General features: G+C 49.9%; 1 protein-coding gene across 1 annotated transcript in view; it reads right to left on the reverse strand.

The window, feature by feature from the left end:
• Positions 1-7,199: 7,199 nt before the first annotated feature.
• Positions 7,200-24,628, reverse strand: part of TMEM275 (transmembrane protein 275) — a 46,841-nt gene continuing 29,412 nt past the window's right edge. The window contains exons 4-7 of the mRNA XM_027788309.2: positions 23,584-23,783; positions 23,417-23,501; positions 17,603-23,313; positions 7,200-16,962 (exon numbers count right to left, since the gene is read on the reverse strand). Coding sequence (XP_027644110.1) covers positions 16,323-16,871 — 549 coding nt within the window. The 5' untranslated portion in view covers positions 16,872-16,962; positions 17,603-23,313; positions 23,417-23,501; positions 23,584-23,783 and the 3' untranslated portion in view covers positions 7,200-16,322. The remainder of the gene's footprint in view (positions 16,963-17,602; positions 23,314-23,416; positions 23,502-23,583; positions 23,784-24,628) is intronic.

Genomic DNA, 24,628 nt, shown 5'->3' on the forward strand with positions numbered 1-24,628 from the left:
CTTGTTTAGTTTGGGCCCGGGACAAAAGTCAATTCCTTCCCTGTGGACCTTTCTATAAAGTACAGTTGACATAAGAAATGATGAGACTGTGGAAAACTAGATTGAGCCATAAATACTGAGCTCTGCAGTGGATCCGAGAACAATAATTTAACTTTCTTTAATGCCCAGCTCTCAAAGTGCTTAACAAACTCTCTATTCTTGGCAATCCTCAGCTGTTTAACAATTCAGAGCCCCTAATCCATAACTTGGGAGGGAAAAATGAAGATTTGGTTCAAATAAACCCCTAGCAGATGGAGTTAAAAGAGCTTCACTGTGGCATTTGCAATCAGCTAAGAAGAACAGAAAAGGATGGAGAAGAGCATCTCTGGCTGTGGGCATCTATAGCTACTCTGAATAAGCTTTCCTACTATTTTTTCCCCTGCTTTTAAGTTATTATTTCCTAGGATAAGCATCCCCCACAAGCGTTTGCATGCTCTTGCTGGCAGTTTCCACCTCCTTTCTCTCACTGAGCCCTCCTTGGCTCTTTTTAGCCCAAGGAACCACAGCAGCCCCTCTCCTGCTGCCTAAACGGGCTGTGCTCAGCGGCAGGGGACACCTTCCCCGGCCCGCTGCAGCTGCAGGGGGACATGGCATCTGCTTACCCTCTGAAAGTGGCTGTTTTGCTCCAACATCTAATCAGACTCTTTGTCACCTATCTCCTACCTGGCCGGGATGGGAATTTTGCCCCATGAATGAGTCCTGGGAGCAGCCCTGTAACTGGGGACAAGCGATGCTAAAGCCATTGCCTTCCTGTGAAGAAGCAATGCATGGTTTTTAACCTGGACAGGGGAAAACGCTCACCCAGGACAGCTGCCCTGCGTGGATGGTGGGGAAGGTTCCTACAGCACATCCTGAGCAGTCAGAACTTGAGTGCCTCCTTCCCCTAGAGATGCTTCTTCCCTGTGTTCCTCTGCCTTTTCCCAGGTGGAGCCGCATCCTCGCCCTCACAGGACTAGTGCAGTGGTGTGGGGGTCTCTGCTGAGCTCCCTCTTAGTCTTCCCAGTACCTTTTTCCTCCACGTCTTGCTGGCAAAGAGCTCACTTGTTGTTATAGCAACCTCAGTGCGGTTAAGTCTCTAGAGGCAAGGTTTATAGGGAGAGACAATATCTTTTATTAGACTGGCTGATACAGCTGAAAGAGAAAAATAAAAGGCGGGGGGGTGGGGGGGAAGAGGGAAAGAGCAGCACTCCGGCTTACAAGCTCATCACAGGTCCCCAGAGCTGTGGGCAGAGAACCAAGCAGGTACAGGGGAGAAAGAGGTGACACATGGGGACTTGGTGTGGGCACCTGGGAAGGGGCAGCTGGCCCAGGCTCAGCCAGGCTGGCCGGGCAGCAGCCCAGGAGTTACAGGGGTGCTAATCTGGTTTTACCTGGTGGAAAGCAGCGATTCAGTGGGAAATGAGACCCATGGTCAATGCTGGTTCTTCCTGGCAAACAGCAGCACGGTGCTGGTTTGCCTTCACTGCCCCAGTACCATCACAGCATCTCCCAGGCACTGGTGGTCGCAGTGGCTGCTGCAAGTACCACTGCATCCAGTGCCAAAATAACTCCAGTCCCTCCGATCTGCTGTGCATCTGCTTTTAACCTCTGATCGAGCTACTCAGAGCAAACCTGGGCAGCACCCATCCTACATGGTCCTCTCAAGGTACACTCTCCTGATGTATTTGAAGGTAGCAGAAAACACTCCAAGGAGCTAATCAGTAAGGTAGCTCCTGGGTCACCTTCTGGTCTAATCTCCAGCCCCAAGCCCAACTCCAATCCCCCAGCTGAGCCAGCTGGTTCTTGGCAATTCTTCCAGTGCATCTCCAGCAGCATCCAGTGTCTCTTTGCTCAGGTCCCACCTGACCCACTCTGCTTGCTCAGGATCTGATCTCTGGCATTCATCAAACACGAATCACTGCTTTCAGGCACCTCATTGCTCAAGCAGACAGCACTCCTGATGTTGGTACATCCTCATCAATCAGCCTGCTGTTCTGGATAAAACCCACCTCCTCATGCACAGCCAGTACTCACCTGAACGGCATCTATTTCATATGCTGACTGCTGGGAAGTCTGCCACTCAGACTGTCAGTTTTCAGTTAAATTTATGGCTTGATGATAATTTTATATAAACAAAGAACTCAGGGCAAAAAGATTCGTAGGCACTGATGCAGAAGCTCTTTTCTTCCTGACTGGTGTTTCTAATCTTCAGTATTGCTCAAGTGGAAAGGCACCTTTCATTTTGCACATTCTTTTCTGTTTAACTAGCACCTTGTAACCTCCTGAACAGAAAAGCAGATCAGGCAATAATTCATATCCTGTCTGCTGAAGAAAACACAAGCACATAAAGGAACTGTAAATTAATTCAGCATTAAACAGGTGGCTCTGGGGAAGGACAGCTTGTCTGTGGCAGGGACAGGCTTGCATACGGCCTAACTGAACGATGAAGGATGGAGTCAGCTCCTCTGATCCAAAACTGGAAAGAGAAGCAAGGGCTGTGGCTGCTGATTTCTACTTTGCAAGAGGAGGGGAAGTTGCACAACGTTAGCTAAGGTAGTGCAAGACTTCCTTTCTTTCAATAGCTGCAGCAATTTTTTTTTTCAACAGGTTTGATGACCATGGATGTTCAGGAATGACACCATCGTTCCAGGTGATGTTGGGTGCTGCTGCACAGCAGCAGCGTTGCCCCCACACATTCCATCCAGCAAAATGCTGCTTTAAGCACAACCTCTTGTGTTATTTGCTCCCTGAAGGGTGGTGGATGATATCTACCCTTGGTTCTAGAGTGTGAAACTCAGCTGCTGTCTGAGACAGGTACATTACAGTGTCTTGGCACCACAAACCCTGTTGCAAGCTGGAAGAGACATCAGGCTTGCCTATACAACATGCAACAGCGTTATAGGCTCAGCCTTTGATAGATGCTGAAGTGCTTTTTGAGGCATCAAGGACTTTCACCTGAATCACAGAAATGGAATTGTATTGTAGGTGGGAAGGCTGCAGTTTTGCAGCATTGCATCTCCTTGTCCTCAGTGCTGCTGCATGCAGGCTGCATGGTATTATCCTGTACTGCTTACTGCCTAGCTGGATCAAACTGACACTGATTACATTTAGGGAGCTGACAAACAGCATATCTGAAAGCCACTCACCTGTTACAGCCCACGTGGCTTTTGCTTTAGGGAGTTAATTAAAGTGAAGACTATAAAACATTTTTTTTTGCTGCTGTAAAACTTGGCTTTTGGGGGCAGCTGGAGGCATCAGTCTGAATGGGAACAATCAGAGGAGCCTGCACAGAGTTATTTCCATTTAGAAGCACGGTTATCACTGCAGTCCCAATAAAGAGTGAAGCTGAAACGTGAAGCCTTGCTCAGAGCTTGTCTAGAACTTGTCACCAAAGCAGGTACAATTAGAATATGTTGACTTCTTGACACTAACATATTTGGCAAAAATCCTTGGTTTCCACTATAGTTTTGCTGCAAGGGTTTCATTGGTCTTGAATATTGGACACAGAGGGAAAAGGTGCAGAAGAAACTACAAGAGCCCAGCAGGAAGGATATATGGGGAGCTGGGCTCAAAAGCCTCTGAAATTAGCAGACTGAAGTTGCAATCCTGTATTGCTATATATATTCCTATCATATAGTAATGTGCTAAATATAAATCTGAAATTCCTTTTTTTATTTTTTGAAGACCTAAATGTCTTACTGTTTCTTACCCAGTAGGTGATGACCAGGTGACCTAGCCTTAAAGCAGTTTGGGAGACAGGGAGGGCAGGGTGTTCCCATACCAGTCTCACTTCTCAAACATGTCCTCCTTGAAATCAGGTCTGTAACCAAACAGGGTCTAGTTATTAGTGATGGTGCTTGTGCTGTAAGTGATATTATGCCACTACCACCAAGAGCTCATCATCTGAGGTTGGAAAACAGGTGGTTGAAGCTGATCCCATCTCTACTGGATTCTGTGTCAGTGGAAGAGTTCCAGAACTTGCAAGCATGATTTTGCTTCCCCTGAGGAAACAGCCAGGTATGGTCTGTTTGGTCCATAGTTAGGTGTGATCCTCAATTGTTCCTGGATGCCAAGCCCTCAGAGCTGCTCTTAGCCCATCAAAGGTTGCATCTCACCTGGGAAAGGTGACTGGAGCACACCACTGTCATCTACCTGCTGGCTGTTAAGACTATGCCTAGGCGTAAAGTCATCAGGTCTTCAGACAATTGAGCTCTGGCAGACCACTGCATATCATAGCATCAAAAACCTGGAGAACCTGAGCCATTTGACCTGATGCCCACTCGGTGTCACATGCCAGACCTACTCCATCCTGAGCAAACTCCAGTCCAGAAGCTGAGGTAGCTTATATGGACCTTGCTGAAGATCAGCTTATGCCAGGCTGGAGCAAGGACCAAGGGAAGCAGTGAACCATCCCCATGGTGCCACAGGTAGGGAAAGCCTCAAAAAAATTAAGAAATCAGGCTGAGGCCAGGTGTGGCAGGGACAGAATCAGGTTCAGGTTAGTCTAGCCCTACAAAATAAAGAGACAAGCTGAAGCTCAGAGCTGAACAGACAGCAGATTACAGCTGCATCCCCCGAAGATGTTACAGATATTAATGGTGATTTACCCTCCCCACTTCATAAGGCACCCGACGCAGGCAGTACTCAAGACTGCTCTTTTTCTCACTTCTACCTCCTGATTTCCACCTTCCAGAACAGAAAAAGGTCTTTGTGGAAATAGTTTAGCCTATAATCTTTAAACAAGGCTCTAGAACGAGGGGAATTAACTGGAAAATGATTGAAGGCTATTAGAGGGGTTTGCGTGGCTTTGTTTAGTGGTGGAAGGTTGCACACCAGTGAGAGCTGCTGGCTGGTGCTCAGCAGCCAGGGTGACCCAGGTCAGGCAGATCCCATGCTGCCCAGCAGATGCGCAGTACGGGGCCTTCTCATTTTCCTGATCAAGCAGTGTTCTTTCCTGACACTGCAAGCCAGCCTCAGGCACCACAAACAGGATCATTTTCTAACCCAGCATAGAGCCTTTGGGGCTTTTACTGAGTATTGCACAAAATCTGTTACCTCTCCATGGCTGCCCAGGGTAGCTGGGAGATAGGGAAAGCAGAAGACTACTTGCCTCCAACCTCATGAAAATGAACTAGAATAGACACTGCATGTCCTGGCATGCTTATGCCATGAACCCCAGATCCCACACCTTGCATGTTGTTTTCCCCCAAACCTCCACAGTTGTACGGCCAGCCACAAACGAATGTGAGAGCCAAACGAGCTTGAGGTCTTCCCACAGCTCACTCATGTGAAACAAAAGCCAGCCCAGCCCTCCAGTCCTTCCATTTGGTGAATTTCCTTTGCCCGAGGTTCCCTCACCCCACCACAGCACCAGGGATGGCCGCAGCAGTTTGTGAAGGTGAGCTGGAACCACCGTGCACCCACCTGTGTGGTAATGCCTGTGCAGACGATGCCTCAAATGAAAAATCAAAGGCTGTTTCTTTACTCTCCTCCTCATACCGCAAGTATGCAAATGCAGCCCAGGTTAAACAGGTTGCTGGGGGCTCTCAGCAATGACTGTAAGGTTTTTCCCCCCCTGAACAGTCTTTGCAACTTTTGATTTTATTCTGAAACTGTTCTTACCAAGTCAGCATTGATTTACTTGGGGAGAAAAATGCTTTTCTGTTTTTTACACTTCCCATTGCTGCCCATTCCTTCCAAAAGAGAAATCCCACCCCTCTGCTCCTCCAGCCCTCTGCTCCTGCCCACCTCCTCCCTTGCTCTGCTTAGGGTATTTGACAGAGCCATTTCTGAGCCAACTAAACTGACTAATCCTGGGGAAAACAACTTGGTCTTTCATGCAGCATGAATTTAATGTGGGTTTGATGAGCTGAGCTGCTGCAGTGCAGGAGCAGACAGAAGTCGGTCCTGGGTCGGGAGGAGCAAGGGGGCTCTCAGGTCCTCCCTGGGTGCCAGGGGATGCGCAAGAGCCCTGTGGTGTGATGCACAGCCTCACCGAGGCCCTGGGGAAGGCTGTCCAAACCTAGCCATGTGCTGTCTGCTACAGCTCTGCTCCCATGGGACATACGAGCTGGTCACCACACACCTCTGGTCTTGGGGATGGAGCCTGTCCATCAGGCAATTGTTCATGGGTTGATACAGATGAGCTCCTAGAGCAGCACCATCACTTTCCTTCAGTTTTGCTTCACAGGTCACAAAAGAAGACAGATGGTTGCCTTTTTCACTCTAGGCAGTCCATCACCTCCTCAGACTGGCTCTTGCCTTTTATTAACATAGATCCACACTCATTAGATGTAAACCAGTTACCCTGTACCCTCTTACTTGCCTCAGACCCATGCCACATCTGCAGGGTCTGTAACTGCTATTCCACGTGGCTGCTGCCCATCTCAGTCATCTGCCTACCTTTAGAAATGAGTTTTATCACCCCTGGTTTCTGATTAAAACAAATCCTTTCCATCTAACTAGGAAAACAGCGAAACACAAAAGCCCTATACAAACCCACCCCGGCAGACTGGACTTTATCCCTGTTGATCTGAGCTTTTGCTCTGCCATTTGCCTGATGGACAATTATCAGCTCAGCAGAGCTACCCAGCGGGAGCTAAGCAATAATCTTATGGAGTAAATACAACCTTGTAGCAAAGAGCGACCTGTCCTGCCTGAGAACATCAGCAGCAGCAATAGCACCAGTACAGCTGTTATCCGCTCCTCGCTGGGACTTGCTTTCTTGCCTTTGATAGGAACCTTCAGGAGCTGCCAGTTCAGTGTTACTCCACCAGCTCTGGCCCTGGGTTGAGCCTCCTGTGGGTACCAAGCCTTGGGCAGAGGAAGGACATGTGCCTGGGAGGGGGTTGATGTTCCCTTGTCTCCGCAGTTAAAAATCTGTCTGGAAGGGTGACTGAGTGCCTCCAGCAGAAAGCACATCTAGGTAGAAGGGAGGTCTGGTGGGTAAGTCACAAGAAAAAGATGCAGTGAATCTAAGCACTGTCTTCTCCTCTGCCACCAAATTGTTATGTGACTTTAGTCACATCATCTCCCAGTACATCCACTTCCCTGCCTCCAGAATGGGGATGGTCACTCCTTTCTCCCACCCTTTTGCCTGTTTATTTCTACTCAGACTCCCAGGTCTTGGTGGCAGCCACAGCTTCGTACCATTCTCCTGACACCTTTGGTTCCCTACATCAGTCTGGGCACTGATGTAGTAAAACCCAGAGTGCCTGTGTTTTAAGTGCTCTTAAAAATGTGGGGAGCAAGAGGTACGCCCCTGCTGCTATTCACACCCTCCACCTGCTACTATGTATTTCCCTATGAAGATAATAAGGCAAAATATTTCACACTGAATGGGGTTTCTCCTTTTCTCTCCTCAGCAAATGCACTTTGCACCTGCTCTTTAACAAACGTACACCATCCACATCGACCAAGGCTGGCGCTGAATTGAACTTCGAATGCCTTTTCAGTGCCATAGCCTAGTTAATAATTACCTTTATGACTCACTCCACTCCATGCTGCTGGAGCGCCATTAAGAGAATTGACAGCACAAATAACAGAAACATTAAGCCTAATGATGTTGTAAGCGTTAGCCCTGCTGAAGTGCTCCTGGTGTCACCAAAGAAGAGCCTTTCCCTTTAGCAGTTGCCCCTCCCAGGAGGGTGTTTTCTTCCCATCCGTGGCATCGCAGAGGAAAGCCAGCTTGCTGCTCCTTTGAGTTTTGGCAGTAGGAGTGTGGGGTGCACACATACATGCGCACAGCTGTGTGGGCCATGCACGCTCACACAGCAATCAGCCCCATTTCAGAATATCTTCATTCCCAGTCGGCAAAATCTCAGCATCCTCAGTTTCAGCGTGGTCCTGCAGCTCCCCACCTCCCCTGCATCCTGGAGTGCCCCTCCGCCAGCCATGCCCTGCGAGGAGTCCACAGGCTTGCTCCCAGCTTGCCTAAATTATTAGGGAAAATCCACTAGCTTGAGCCGCTCCCCTGGATTTCCCTCCTGGTTGCACAGGGGCAGAGGGATGCCCAGTGCCTCGCTGATGGGTGGATGGCAACTGCCATCTCTGGATGCCTCTGTCTCAACAAGATCATTTCCAAACATAGATCAAAGCCCTGAATCGATTTTTCCCAATGGTTTCACTTATCTTCTGGACAGCAAGCTTTCCCCCATGCCCCTGGGAGCCCTCATCTATTCCATCTATTCCCCACAAGGATGTGTAACCCTCTGGAAAGGTTTGGCCAGAGATGAGAAGCAGCAGGCAGCTGTGCCTCCACTGCAGTACTGCTGCAGTCACACCAGTGGTGCATTTGATGCCAATTCCTGCCAATTTACATGCATTTTTCCACTAATTTATAATTAACGGGACTGGATTTAATACTTCCCAAATTAGCTTTAGATAGCATATCTAAGAATCATGAAGCTTTTTGAATGCAACAACAAACCTGATAGGTTTAATAAGAGACTTTGGTTCAAGCAGGGAGTTTTCCCCACTGTTATTTCCTGAAAGCAAAATTGTTTCTGTGAAATAGCCATTTCCTTTTCTTTTAAGAGGAAAATTCAATTTATCTTCCCTATTTCTTAGCCAGTTACTCCTCTTTGCCTTCATTGCCACAAATTCCCTAATCTTGTTATTCTTGGGTGTTGGAAAAGCATAATCATCTGAGCCATGAAATCGAAGACAACAGCAACATTTCCAGGGAGGTGACTTAAGTCGGAGGAATTAATTCTCCCAGCAGACAGCCCTTATTTAGAACAAATGTGATTTTCAGAACTGAAGATATGTTTTTAATGAGGCTCTATGAAAATACATGTAGCCCAGAGCTGTGGGAGATTCAGCGTTATGCCAGGGAAATGCATCACGCCAGGAGAACAACAGCCAACAGGTTCACTAAGTTCTTCGCTCCGTTCCCTGCAGAGAAAACCCACCTCTGTATCTCTCACCCTTGGACATCGCTGCCCTGAACAAGGGAATCTACAGCTGTTTCTGGAGTGTCTTAATGTGGCCCACCCAAAAGGTGATTTTGAGGTTTAATCGAGAAAAGAGGTGGGTTTTCCTCCCTCTTTCAAATAAAGCCAGCATGCTCAAGCAGGTGGGTCTCCGTGCAACACAGAGTTAAGGCATGGAAATCCTTGCCCCAGGATGTTACAGATGCTGAGAGTTGAGGGTTTTTTCTTTCTCTGGGAAAATCAAGATTAATGCTTTCAGCTGAGACCCCCTTTTCAGCTCTGTGCCTCAGTTTCCTTTCTTACCTGCTGTCTTTCTCTTTAGCCAGAGCAGGGGCTGCCTTACTTGTGCCTACATAGTGGAACACCAGAGGCATGGATGGGACCACTGGCCATCACCACAGTGTAAGACTGCATTCAGTGGGATTTCCAGGGATTTATGGCCATGAAAAAGGGTTTATCCAGCAAGGATGCAGCAAAAATATGCCTTGGTTTTGGGGCCGGTCAGTGTTTCCAGATGAAGGACAAGAAAGAAAAGCCCTTTGGGGACCATCACGCAGTGCGGCGCTGAAAGCAGCCTCAGGGAGCTTTCCATGCTCTACTACCTGGGTTTGCCTCATTCCCTGGAGCAAACAGCTCTGCCGCTCCCGCGTGCAGCTGTAATTTCTAGCCAAAGGTTATTTTTCACCAGTGAACTCGATGGCCCCATGGAAGGTTCCCAACCCAGAAATCAAAGCTGCTTATTTGCACAACAGCCATGGGGCACAGAGAGCAGCAATGGGCCTACCCCTAAGGAGGCTGCAGAAGCCAGCCCCCTTGGGTTTGCTGGCAGCATGTCCTTCACACATGCAAAATCAGTCTCCAAAAGGAGAGTGCAGAGCCCCAGAGACAGCAAACAGGATAAAGCACCAGCCACTCGCAACGAGAGGAGGATCAGCTCCTAATGACAGCATCATCTTCGCCTGGCTCAGCTGGAGATAAAAAGACGAACCATAAATCATACTGATTTCTCGTACCAAGATAACAGAGGAAGATTTGTCTCCAAAAGAAGCATCTTTTCTGCCTATGTGCCAGCAAAAGAAATCATTTTTCTGCCCGACTTTATAGAAAACTTCATTAAATACCCATCTGGCACGAGGCCAGAGAGCCACACTGGAAGCTGTGTTCATTGTCACAGCAGACTGATGCCAGACACTCCAGCAAAGATTTCAGCAGGGGAGACCTCCTGCGATGGTTTCGGGAGGGTACGCAGATCTCGGGAGGCACGGCTTAGTAAAAGCACCATTGCAGAGAGATCTGGCTTTTTGGACTTGATTAAAAGCAGGGGACTGTAGCCCCAAAACTGCTTTTGAAGTTTGGTCCTCATGTGGAGACAGAGCCCAGCAAGATCTCATTTTAGGGGTGTCTGGAGGATTGAATAATAGAGCAATTCTCAAGTGTTCGGATCGGAAATTTCATCTGGACCCTGGGAAGTTTTTTCCTGGCAAAAGCATCATGAGAACCAGTGTCTTCTCAGGACCAGCGAATTTCAGGAAATGAGAATTTCCTGATGAATATGTGCTCCCTGGAAAAACTCCTGGGGAGTCTTTGTATGCAAGGATGCCTTGAAAAACATAATCTGTCCTCCCAGTCCTGACATCCTCTGTGCTCTGAGAATTCAAAGCCCTGTCAGCATGTGCAGGTCCTACAGAGACTGAGAGTAATTACAAGTAGCAGGAGATCTGTTGATGGAAACGGAGAAATCTTTTCCCCGTGAACTCTATAAATTAGACTGAACAAAGCCATGGAAACAAGCCTGTACGGAGCAATCCTCGCTGACCAACCCTGATTGTCCAGCTGCCTGGTGGTTCACTGTGAGCCTGGGTGATCCCCTCCTTGTTGGAGCTCTCTGGGGCAGCAGTGGGGGCAGCTGGGACAGCAGAAGCCCCCAAACTAGCCACCATTGCATGGAGCCAGTCTCCAAGAGTTTTAAATTGATATTAAAATGAAAAAAGTCAAGCTCCCAGCTTCCCTAGGAAGGATGAGAAAGCAAATGCTGGAAGACAACACCAGGGAAGATGCTCCATATCCTTGGTCCATCTAAAAGGGGGTGCTGCTGAGGAGGATGAGCATCTCCTGTGGCTTCACACCACCCTGGGGACAGGGGCAGGAGTGTCACTCTGAGGCCATCCCAAATGAAGAGCTCTTTGCAGTCACCGGTCTGATAGCCGAGAGTTTTAGAAAACAAATATACGAGCCTCTCCTGGAGTATGTTGTAGGGGGGCAGCCAGCAGTGTCTGAGGGTCTCTCCCATGGATGTGAAAGCTCAGCTGAGCAGACAGCATCTGACAGCTGGAGATAACCAGCCTTTCAGCCTCTAGATTGACCACGTTTGCTATGGACTTATTGGAGACTAATGATATCAAAGGTTTTTTTTGGTGTGGTTGTTTGTTGTTGGTTTTGTTTTTTTTTAACAGATGGGGGGTTTTCACAATGTTTCAGGGATACAAATTTCTAGGAGGCAAAAAGGCATCTTGATTAAAGCCATTGTTGGTACAAGAGTAAAAGGAAATAAACTAGCTACAAATAAAGTTGGGCAGGGAATTAGAAAACGCTAATTACATTTCATGTAATGTTTCTGTTTTATTCTTCCAGATGGAGAGGGAAGCTCATGGTCCAGGTTAGCTCTGGGCAGCTGCCATGGCAGGAATGCTGCAGGCTGCAAGTCCAGGAGGGCAGAATTGGATGCTCAGCAAACCCTCCTCTATGCTTTTCTCTCTGGTCCCACTTTTAAAAAAGAAAAATCCTTCCAGGGAGTTCTTCCTAATGGCCAAAAAAAATCCTTTCTGAAGGGAGCAGGTTTTCATTTTACACACATTGTCAGTGGAGCCTTCTTAGCCAGCTCATTTCCCAGGTCTTTAACCAGCCAGCCTGCCTGGAACGGAGAGATTTCCTCTCTTCTCCAATCACTTGGCTGCACATGGGAGAGAAGCCCTTTGACGAGGTGAATTTGCAAGCCTCTCAAATCCTCTTTATTCTCGCTGTGCTATCCCTCCTTGACTCATCTCCAGGAGACCATGTTGGGCTAAGCCCAGAAGGAGCATGGAAAGGTGATGGCACCAATCCTAGACACACACAAACACACACAGATACAGATTCCACCCCTTACCCGCACCATAAATTAAACACCATCTATACCCAGGGCTGGGTAGGATCAGCTAAAATAACCCAGTCCAGTCCTCCAGTACCCAAGGGGTGGAATTCAGAACAGTCCATGATCTTCACCCACCCCAGACCACAAACCTGCTCCTCCTGTGTCCCTAATAAACTGGAGGCCTGTTCAGGTACACAGCTGGGGGTTAACACACACATGCAGAAAAAGGCAGCTAAATTGGGCTATTCCTGTTAGCCAAAGCAATGACAGCAGGAGTCTGCGGTGGGGCCAGTGCTTAGGCAACTGGTGCTTCAATAAGCAACGGCATTCAAGAGGCAACATGAACTCATAGGGATGCTTTTTCCTTGCAGCTGCTTGCACTGTCTAAAATCAAGCAATTTTAGACATTGGGTTTGACAATTTTAGACAAATTTAGACAATTTAGAGAGTGGGGAGCACAAGGCAAAATGAATACAGACAGCCTTGGGGCACACATAGTCTGGGGGTAAGGGAGAAGGTGGCTGGTAGAGTGAAAGAGCAGGCAGGCCAAATGCTTACTGAGTGCAATCATTTTAATGAGTCTGTCTTCTCCAAATTCCACATGGCACACATGCAAATAGTAATTTTAAAAAAGACTCACACCAGAAATGCTGACTTAGAGAACAAGATACTCTCCCTGTCTCCACTACACAAAGGAGGCGCGAGATTCACATTAGTCACGGCCAATCACGGAGACAGACAGACAGACAGACGTGGAAATCCTGAAAGACAGAAAAAGGCAAAAGCAGGGCATTCATGCTTCAGAAGGCAGCAGATGTTCCCATGCCCACCTTGCTGTGCAGGCAGGCAGTTGTGGTCACAGCTTGGCATACAGACCCACCGCACCAGGGGATCAGAATCTCACTGGTCCTACATCTCTGCTTGCCCAGGCACAATCTCTGCTGGTTGTTGTCTCTTGGGTCCCAAGGGTGCCAACTCCCAGAGCAACACCAGCTTTACAGTGACCTGCACGTGCTGCGCAGGATGCACCAGGTGTCGGGGCTATGTCAGAGTTCCCTGTACGGTACCGGCTGGGATGCCACACCACCAGTGCGAACCAGGCTAAACTCCTAGACTCCCCGCAAAGTCCTGCTTCTGCCTCCGTTCCTGCCCAAGGGGCTTTTGCCTTCATTTGTATGGGATACGCCACTGCACGATCCATCACTGGTAGCATTTCACGGCACAGCTGCAATACGGAGTGATTCCAGTACGCACACTCCAGGCTTGGCTTTCAAACCTTCAGCGAGTAGAGAAAAGAGTTGTGTGGTTACCACTTGGTGTCAGTATGTTTTTGGCTCCAAGCGCTCAAAGGAAAGTGCTGCAGTAACCGTATTCATGTGGTCAATGCCTCTAAAGGACTTCCAGCCTGTTGTGTGCTACTCCAAAAGGATAGTGAGCCAGCAAGCTGGGAATCAAACCTACATCGGCGAGCTGTTCTGTTTAATTGCTACAGCAGTTCCCGTGTGCCAAAGGGCAGCCAGTGCTGGAGGCAGAGCCCACCCGTGACAATGAGCTCTAATGGAGAGCGTGCAGAGATCAGACCATACAGATTCACCCATCTTCAAGCAACATCCAGACTCAGGTGTGCCAACACCAACGTGCTGCTTGGCAACGTGTACAACTTTAACGCAGCTTTCAGTGCAGTCGGGAGAAGGTTTTCGCTCTCGCACAGGCAGGGAGCTGAGCAGTAGCACAATGAAATTATTTGCCCAGGACCTGGAGTCTGTACCAGAGACTTGAAACCACATCTTCCCAGGCCCACACAAACATCCTTCTCCTAAGCCTGCTTCTGCCCCTCCTAGCCAGTAGACCAGCCCTGATAAAATCACAGGGGTAATCCCCTGGTGTAGAAGCAGATGTTCAAGGCAGGGAACTGTTGGAGCACTCAAGGAGGACCCACAGCAAGAGAGTTTGCTTGCCTCTCATCAAGGAATGAAATTCAACCTCATCCTACCCCAGCTCATGAAGGGGACATCAGCTGCACAGCAGCTCCCCAGAGCAACCAGGACACCTCATGCATGGGCTGTACAGCACCTTGACTCTTCTCTCCAGGTCCCCCATGACCCCACATGCCACCACGCAACTCAGCACACCAGCCATACAGCTCTCAAAGCCCGGCCATGCAGAGGTCTGCTGGTGGCCCATGGCCACGTCACAACCTCTCCCTCTGCTCCTCCTCCTCCTTTCCCTGCAGCCCTCCCACCTCTCCAGACACCCATTTCTGCCGGCTGACACCTCAGGGCTCTGTTGTCCTCAGCCTAGCAAACAGCTGGTGCTGGGCTGAATGGGAACCATTACAGATGGGATGTGACGCAAGAGCTGGCTGAAGGAAACATAACAAAGGCCACAGAAAACCTGAGTGGTGGGCGGCATGGACTGGTTGCTGGTCCTCCTAATCTGGGAAACTTGGGGCATCAAAGGGAACCAGTAGGGTGCAGGATGAAAATAAACCAAGGATAGAGAACTTTTATGGCCTCTCATGAAACTGCGCAACTCCCCGCTGCAGGATCATAAATAATGAAACCTCACAGACATTCAAGGCGCAAAGGGATTATTTTGTCAAGAAGCAATCCATTCAGGGCTACTGAATACAGGCACCACTTCCAGCTCAGGAAGCTCCTAAGCAATAGTGCATTGGAGGCTAGGAGAGCATTTTGGGCAAGCAACACCCTGGGTTTGCCCCAGCTTTATGCTCTTCTCCAGACCTTGCTCTTGGCGTTGTCAGAAATTGGATGCTGGGCTAGCTGGGCCTTTGGAACGATCTGGTACGATTACTCTTGTGTCCATAAGACTTCCTAGTCACTATGAGTCCCAAGACCCCTATTTCAAATATAGAATTTCCATAAACAGAAAACCTATGCAGCTGTTCCTGCTCAAAATCCATCCTTCTGGTGCTGCCTCCCCACATACGGGTCCTGCCTAGCACATCTGTCCTTCTCTACACTGGTCCCACATCTCATAAAACATGTGAGCAGCCCCTACAGGAGTCAGAGCAATGGCCCATCAGCACAGTGCTGTCCTCCCAGCTGGGGTCACCCAGGGAAGAACACAAAGCCTTTGCAGCAACGATTTGCAGCATCAGATCAGGGAGATGGGGTGTCTTTGCGTTGAACAGCTCTTGATCAGTTCTCTTCTGCAAACACAGCCTGTTGCTTTGCAAGCCCATGAGCACACCGAGCAGCCAGTTTCCTGCAGCAAGGAGGTCCACTCCTGATTGCCCACTCTGTGTTATGGATCTTCAGGGAAGGAGATACACTCACCACCTTCTAGCACAGCTATGCTGAAGCCCATACAGTTATTTGCCCCCTGCTGCAAGCTGATGTGTGTCCCAGGCCAGCCTTCCACAAAGAGATGGAAAGGAAAGTGCCTAGCACTTGGTACATAATCGTTGCCCAAAAATTTAATTTGCAGGCTCCTGCCAGTCTCTGGTTACTCGAGGAGCTTATCCTCGAGGATTCAGCTTGGCTGACCTTCTAAGATACCTACTGCACTGAGCAGCACAGTGATCAAATAATCAGTTGATCATCAAACTGATTAAAACAAGAGGAAAATACCAGTGCTAATTGTGATCCTTGTAGATTTGCCGTCTCTTAGAATAGGTGGTAAATCGCCCAAATGAAGGCAAGATGGGGCAAGGATTTTCAACAGAGGGGAGATTGTTTCACACTGCTTTTTCAATAGCAAACACATAGCTTTGTCCCTACTGCCAAAAAGCCTGGCACTAAAAATGCTGAAATCTTGTAACTGAGTGGCAGCAAGCTGTAATTTACTGCATTCCTGCTTCTTTTATGTTCAAGAATTGCTTCACTTCTGAGAAGAAAGAGCTGTCATTTGTCAGCCCTGCGTAGCCCCTCCTTCCAGCCCTCACATTTCCATGTTATGCTAGACAAATTAATTCAGCCCTCTTCCTATCTGCTCCCCCAAACAGCCTGTGTCTTCCCAGGAACTGAGAGTCAACCTTTCACAGCAACATCATCATCAATTTTCTTTTAGAAAGCCATGTAATGGGCATGTTCCTTTCAACAAAAATCCGGAACTTCTCTGCTGTTGTATCCACCTCCCTTAAAATGATCCAGAGGTACCTGTCTGTCTGCTGGCTTTTCACAAGGACCTTTCCCACACCTCTAACCAATGGTGCATCACAGATCTCCAGCCCACCCATCGCACATCTGGCTGGCTGCTAACAAAAGCTCTGCCTGGGTTTAGGATGCAGCCAGGTCCCTGGGCAAGTTGAGCTGTATTGCCTCTCCTCCTGTGGTGTACTTGGCCACCGGCCCATTGCCTTCCATGGTGAAGAGCTTGCAAGTCTTCGTGTTCTCATGAACTGGCGTGGACTTTTTCGAGGAGATGGGGGAATTTGTGGGGCTCAGCTGAACGGCAGTGGTATCCTGCACCGTGTGCTCGCTAGTTTCAATTTCAAAGGCTGTGTTGCCAGGTTTGATGAGCCCAATGTTGGAGCCTGGTTTGGATTTCCTGGCTCCATGAGCTGGAGGCCTGCGGCTGCAGATGCAGCAGGCACCAAAGAATGTGAAGGCCACCACCAGCAAGATGGGTCCGATGATGATGGGAGGGTTGTTCACAGGGAGGAAGGTCCCAAAGGCAAATGCTCCCACTAAAGTGATGTTGATCCCTGCTAGCATGATGCAAAGTCCACAAGCGCAGCAGAGAGCGGGGGAGGGGAGGCCCTGAGGTCGTGTCTTTTTCTGGGTGGGTTTCTGGGACAAAGAGGCGCTGCTCTTCTCACTGAACATGTTGAGATGAGTCTCAGAAGTTGCTTCAGTCCTGGCTAGGTGTATACTGTATTGAGAAGGCTAGCTCTGGTCTCCTGCTGCCTTGAAATCCCTGGAGAGGAATAAAAAAGCATGCAGCTGTTAGAGCAATAAACCAAAGGCCCCTTACCATCACCATTCATGGTGACCAGAATCTTCTCTGGGTTTGCTGGTATCAGCAACCAAATACAAATCCAAGCTTGCTCTCAAGTCTGGGCTCTCCCTGTCCATGGTGGCCATGTGCAGTCAGCCTCAGGCTGGAGCACTAAGCCCAGCGTGCTCAACACCCTTTGCCATCCAGATGGATGACACCCAAGTGAATCCAACCACGTGATGGCCCAGAGCCTACGCTTGGCTCTGCCTAAAGTCTGAGCCACAGCCCAGCATTGCAGCAGCATGGCTGGACAGACCCACATCACGAGCTCTGATGTTTCTCACATGGGTTTGAGACGTGCTGCATACACCTCTTGATGCTCCCTCTACTCCATCCACCCTTCCCTTAAAATACAGGTTCTTCAGGACAGGCAGTATGTCCCGCTGCCCATTTGGGCAGTAGCTGGTTTCACAGCGTTTGTCATCACCCACACAACACCTGCCCAAAGTAAGAGACCACAGTACTGCTCTGAACATCCCTCACTGCAACATGAGTGCAACATATTCTTTGATGGGTAAAGGTCCCAAATGGTAACAGAAAGCGGGACTCTGCTCCACACCTCAGTTGTCCAGTAACTGAAACCAGTCATCCAGGTTGCCTTTCTAGCCAGTGGAGAATAAAAGGTCACTGAAGATGATCCAGAACATCTGAGAAAAAATGTCCACAGTGGAGGGCTGAGCTGACTACAGAGGGAACCTTGGAGATCGAGCAGTTAGGAGATCGAGCAGTCAGCAGTTCGATGTTCAGTGAGACAAACTCCATCCACAGATACTGAATGACTTGCCATCAGTCACAGAATTCTAGGATAAAATAGAGCAAATGTAAGTGTTTTGCCTGCAGGACCACGTTTTCTACTATGCATCAAACCCCGTTCGGTGTGATCACAGGAGATCCCATAGAAGGGAGCAGGGAAGCTTGTTTGCCTCAGCAACTGTAAAACCAAACGTGTGTAAGGTTCTTGCACAAGCGACACCAGCTCCTGGATGGAGGCTCATGGAAACTGAGACAATGAACCTGTAAAAGAGCACGTGTGGGGGTCTGCCTAGCGTGGAAGGCAGGAACACACAGCCCTGACTGACAACAGCAGCTTCTCCATGGAGGAGATTGCTGGATGTGATAAGAGCTGGCTTTGTGTTCCCCATACTTTGCTGGGAAGCCAAACTGCCAGAAGCCAAATTGCCAGCAGTTTGTAGGCAATGCCTTTGATTTTACAGGCAGGAGAGCATTTCTCTTCCCAGCCTGACTGCAAACAACAGCAGTCTGCTCTCTCCTGCTCCCCTGCCTGGCTTCCTAGCTGCTTCCCTCCTCTGCTGTCAAATCGCTTCCAAAAGGGTTGCTGGGGGGGCGGGGGGGGGGCGGAACTGGCACTGCACAGGTTTCTGCTGTAAGAGCCAAGAATCACTGCTGTGCTATTAACACTCTGCAGCCACTAAATTAAAAAAAAAAAAAACAACCCATCACCCTGAAACATGCCAGTGGGATCAGCTGGGCATTTTCAACATGTTTCCTTGGTTATAAAATTTTCCTGCACTTCCAGCTGAGGCAAAGCCCTCTGCTGCTCTAGCTGGTGTCATACCACGCTTCCTTCGCTTAGGCTTTTGTTTAGACCTGAATGAAGTGCAGCAGTGAACTTCCAGCGAAGTTCTTATTCAGCTGAGACATCAGATGGAGCTGACAGGGACAGACACACGGAAGGATTAAATCCTTTCTCATCAGGGGGTGCCTGACTGGGGAGGAGAATCTCTGCAGGCAAAGACTGTTCAGTAGAACTGAAAGCGTTAGAGAGCAAAAGGGCATTTTCTCCATTAGCCAGGCTAAACACATACACATATGTTTCTCCAGCAATGCCCTTTTGTTCTGCTCAGGAACCCTGGCACACTGATGTGAGCTAGAGCCTTGATTCTGCCTCCTGGACCAGCAGCAAGATAGCTTCTGGTTAAAGACGCATACGCACTGTTCTCAGCCCAGCTCTTACAGATGCCAGCCTGAATCTTTGGCACACAGAGGCTGCAGGCACCCCAGTGTGGCTCTGTCCCTCAGTTTGCTCTACATCCCCCCCACTGCAAAATGCTCAGCAGGGAAACGTGTGGCTCCTCATGGTTAAATCATATCACAGATTCACTCCACCGGGTTTCTCCTTCCTGATGCCTCATCACTCACCTGCTTCCACCCTGCAAGAATTCCCCTGCATGGGCGAGCCGGGCTGCCATCACAGCTGCTGTGCTCTGTCAGGATGTACAAACCAGCCACCTGCCCTTGCTCCTCGGCACGGCAGAGACCAGAGGTCATACTCCCACCCAGATTTTCAAGAATAGCTTCAACCTGTTGCCCATCACATCTGTCAGTGGTCACCTGTAGTCGCTCCAAAGAGACCATGCCAGTTTCTGGCTGCTTTCAAGGCTGCAGCGATATCACCCTGTACAGTCCCTGGTAGCTCATTTCTCTGCTTGACAATTTTTGTTCATCGTTACAGCCCCATGAACGTAGGGGCTTAACCTTGGGCAAAATCCACGCTGGACCTCCCCAGGCTGTAACAGGGGAGAACGGGGATAAGAGGGCTCTTTCAGGTACCATCACAATGATACACCAGGGCAGCCCATCCAAGGACAGCTCACCCCAGCAGGTAAAAGAGAACCATAGATCCGCTCTGGAAGGATAAATGACATGAGAGAATGATCCAGCTGGACTCAGGGTGGGTACAGTCACCATCTCCTTCCCAGGCCTTCATGGCCGCTTCCCAGAAGAAGAGAGGACCAGCTCTACAGTACAGAAATAGGGCTGTGGCACATAAGGACAGAGACCTCTCACCCTGCAACTTGACTGGAGAAGACGCTGGCTGCTCCTTGGGCCACCCTAGGACAGGCAGACAGCTCCCAGGTTGTGCCCAGGGACACAGCCACCTGCCTCCTGGCAAGCAAAGAGGGAAGAAAGGAAGTTTGCAAATAAACCACCGCGGCTAAAGCAGTGCTGAGTAGCTTGCCAGGAGTCACCGTCCTAGCTTGGGTGTCTGGGGATGCATTAGTATCAGCCTGCACAAAAGGTCAGAGACCAGAGCAGGCAGTGTGACAGACCCCAGGGCCCTGGACCTCCTCAGATACATCTGCGGCCGCAACACCGGCGCCTGTCAGTTCCAAGGGCCAGGTCTAACACGAGGGCTGTGACACTGCCCGAAGGGTGAAGCTGTAGCGACAATAATCCGAGGGTTTGTGTTGCACACCCTTAGGTGGGAAATAAAAGCACCCGGGGGTGACTGAGGGAGCAAGCCACCAAACCTGCTGAGATGGCATCAAAGAACAGCACAGGGAACCAAATCTGCCTCAGTCACATTATGTATATGGAAATATACCCAGAACCATGGGACAGAGCTAGCTGGAGCGGTCAAAAATAGAGCCAAGGTTGAGATCTCACATGAACTGTACGAGAAATTCTGGGACCTGTCACACCCTTTCTATAGCTGCACCATAAGGGTTCTGGTCATGCTATGTCCAAGACAAAACCTCTTTCCCATCCTCTTTGCTTGGGACACCTACACGGTGTAACAGACCTTTCCCAGCAGAAAGCAATGAAGACACTGGAGAATCTAAGGGGAGCCCTGCTTGCAGTGGGGACCTCTCCCATCAGCCTGAGGACAGAAGACCTTGGAAGATAGCACCATCACAGGGCTAGGACATGACCTGCACATGCACCACGGCGTAACCAACAGTACATCCCGCCGTACTCGGTACTGGTGAGGCTGCACCTCGAATACTGTGTTGAGTTTTGGGATCCTCACGACAAGAGGGACGTAGAGGTGCTATAACATGTCTAGAGATGGGTAACGGAGCTGGTGAGGGGTCTAGAAAGCAAGTCCTATGAGGAGCAGCTGAGGGAACTGGGGCTGTTTGGCCTGGGGAAAAGGAGGCTGAGGGGAGACCTTATCACTGTCTACAGCTCCCTGAGAGGAGGCTACAGCCAGGTGGGGGTCGGTCTTTTCTCCCAGATAACAAGTGACAGGACACGAGGAAATGACCTCAAGTTACATCAGGGGAGGTTTAGATCGGTTATTGGGAAAAATTTCTTCCCTGAAAGAGTGATCAAGCATTGGAACAGGCTGCCCAGGGATGTGGTGGAGTCACCACCCCCGGAGGTGTCCAAAAAACATAGATGTGATGCTTAGGGACATGGTTTAGCGGTGGTCTTGGTAGTGCCGGGTTAATGGTTTGACTTGATGGTCTCAAAGGTTTTTTCCAACCTAAATAATTCTATGACTGGGAACATTCAGAAAGCAGATCGCCATTTGCTCTTCTCTCGATCTCCATATAAAATATCAGGGATTATACACAGGGGATTCCTGCTGGAAAACCAGATGAAATGGGGATGAGAAAGCCAGTAAACAGTGGAGGATCAAGCAAAAAAACAAACCAAAGCCACACAATGCCTTACACCATCCTCTACCTGATAAGACCCTGCAACAACACAAAGCCCATCTTTATTCTGATTGCCACGTACAACAGAAACATCTTTGTTCTCCTGTCATCTCGTAGAGCCCACACTGATGCTGTGGGGAGTAGGGTCCCTCTCCATTCCCTTTGCAGCCACAAGACCTCACTGACGTGGGTCAGCTCCCACTGCTGTCCTGCCTGACGATATCTGCCAGCTTTTACCTTCCAATTCAGCAAAGTTAATGGGTTCAAAAATGACAAAATTTCCAGCCAAATTATTCTGTCCAAAATGACCAACTTCCTTTCCATCAGGAGTGTGAAAAGTTCTCTTTGAGCTCTCTGTGTGAAACAGGTTCTTTTCTTATCAGTTGGCGTCTAGGTTTTTTCTCCAAACAACATTTCAGCTTGAAATGCATTACTGCCGAGCACTGCTACACAAAAATATCTATCTGTATCTCCAAGCTACAGCCACAGAAATCCAGAGGCTACAGTGATTCCTTCCAGGGCGATATCCATGCCTCCCTATATTCTCAGGGGGACAAAGACAGACTTTCACAGCTCCAAGAGCTCCTGGAGCTCAAAGGGCATACTGACATATTCAACCAGCATTTTAGGAGCATCATTTAAAGCCACACCAGCATGCACAGCTAAGCATGCTTCCCTCAGTTGTAGTGAGGAGAATCGAGTTGTCATCCTTTCCACACCATCTCACTGCAGCAACACAGCCAAAATATTTGACAGAACCCAGATGAGTCTCCTTTCTAGAGGTGTGATGGCACAGTGAAATAATGACAGTGATCAGCAAACAGAAACCGCAGTCAGACAGCTATAACCACCCCCTGCACACGGAGAGACTCTCTCACACGCACACACACGCACCCTTTAGCTATCGGGAGAAGCAACAGACTTTTTCCCTGGGCAAAGTGCTGGGGAAGTCTCCGGCAGGGCTGGAGAGACCCCCAGTGTCTGGAGGGGATGGGCACTTACCTGGGCTGGAGCGTGGAGCAGGGGAAGGCGATGGAGGGAGCGGGTGCCCCGGGTCTCCCCCTCACCTTCAGTCGGGGCTGGCAAAGCCGCGGCTAGCCCCAGCAGGGCCGGGGCTGGAAGCCCAGCTGTGTAGGAGAAGGATCTCGCATACCTCCTCCTCGCCTCACCGAGCTCGGGAAACTTTGCTCGGGTGCCCGGCGAGCCCCGAGCGCTCCCCGGGAGAGCTCAGCAGGCTCGGTGCGAGCTGGGCTGCCTTCTCCCCCCACTTTCCTCCATCCCCTCGGAGGGTGCCGTCCTTCTCCTCCTCAGGCAGACGGGGGTCCAGGCACAGCATCGCCGCCCCGCCGCATCCCCCTCCAGCCCGCGGTGCCAGCGAGGCGCAGCCCCGCCGCCTCCCCCGCTGCCCGGCCGGCGCTCGCCCGCTCCCCGCCGCCGCCTTCTTCCTTTTCTACTCCAAGGCTGCAGCTCCCGCCCCCTCCAGCTGACAGCGGTGCCCGGGGCCCAAGAGCCCCGCTTTTCCCCGGGGAGAAGCAGAGCCCCGGAGCGCTCCCGGCCGAGGGGCCGCCCCAGCCCGGCCCCGGCCCCCGGGGCGGGGAACAACCGCCCGCCGCGGGGAGAGGGGGGGGAACCGCCGCCGGAGCCCGGCAGCGAGATGCAGCCTCTCCGCCTGCTGCAGGGAGCTCTCACACGCGAGAGGTTTGAAATGCACGTTACAAATTAAAAATAAAAAAGAAAAATACAGCTGGTGTCCGGGTGCCCTTGGATCCTGGAGGGATGCTGGAGTGACGCCTCGCTGAGCGGCCGGAGGTGAGGGGTGCTGAGACAGGACCTCCCAGAGCTGGAAATGTTCAGGGTGTGGGAGCTGGCAAATAAAATAAACCGACCCGTCCTCAGATGCAAAACTAATGTTTTTAAGCGGCAATCAGATCTCAGGTACGCTTAAAGGTACTTGCTCTACAACACACCTGATGCCAGCCCCGTGGCAAGCGTAGCCAAGATCTCAGCTCCCACATTAAGAAGCCGGTCACCAGCTGTTTGCAGAGTTAGTGACTGCAGGGAACAAGGCAAATGGCAAGTTACACACTGGATGGGGTATAGGTAATTCTTCCGCAGCTTAAGCACGTGCCCTCACCTGCTCTCCATGCCCAAAACTGCTGTAACCAGCCTGGGTGCTGCCAGAAATAACCGACCAGAGGCTCTTCTCCAGCTTGTTGCAGAAGAATCCTGTAACGAATCGGGCTGGAGCTGACTGAACATGAATCACACTCCCCTCTTTTTTAAACGATTGCTTTCATGATCTCCAGAGAGAAGGAGAAAGGTAACATGGAGATGCTGAAAAACAAAGGTCAAAGAGACAAATCACTGAAGAGGAATGAACACTTACTTCTCTCTATTCTCCAGGCACTACTCCAGCTTGAGTATTCTTAGTACAGCAGCATCCTCTACTGCATCGTATTGCATGTCACCTTACAGGTCGTCCTAGAAATTCAGGCAAAAACAAGCTTTGAAGAAAGGGGTTCAGCCCCTGCTGAGGAAGAAAACTCTCTCCTCCTTAGCCTGGGTAATGCCAGCAGCACACTGCATCATCACTTGAGCAAGAAGGCAGGAGAAAAGCAGTGCTGATCAGGTATGTTGACTGCCTGGGCTTCCAGAAAGAACCAATTGGGAAATCTCATTTCAGACCTTTCCAGAGATGCAGTGTATCCCTCCAGGGATTCCCTGGCCCTGTAACATGAAGTTCAACATAGCTCAGTGTTCTCTTCCCCGCCAGAAAAGCGATGATGGGAGAGCACATGGCGGAAGATTTTCTGGAGAAAGTCTCCACATGGCACGTGTGAGAGACAGTTCCACACGTGGCAGAACTAGTGTTTCATGTTTGCTGACTGTTGCTGGGTAGAAACCAGAGTGGCTGAACTCGTTCTTGGTGTGGCTCCACATCGCTCAACGGAAACGGCCATAAGCCACGTTGATTTAGGAACAGTGGCTGTCAGAGGGAAAGAGACTGCCAGGGTCATTGATTCGAGTCCCCTGCTATCACATTGTATAATAGCATCCATACGGCGCTCAAGCTCCAAAGGGGGCCAATTAATACCAAATGACCTGTGAGCTGTTCCCTAATTGCACCAGGCAGCAATGAAGGCAGCCGTGCCCGCTTCAGGTTGGCTGTCGCATGACTC

This window comes from Falco peregrinus, chromosome 10 (assembly GCF_023634155.1).
Source record: "Falco peregrinus isolate bFalPer1 chromosome 10, bFalPer1.pri, whole genome shotgun sequence".
NCBI classification, from domain to species: domain Eukaryota; kingdom Metazoa; phylum Chordata; class Aves; order Falconiformes; family Falconidae; genus Falco; species Falco peregrinus.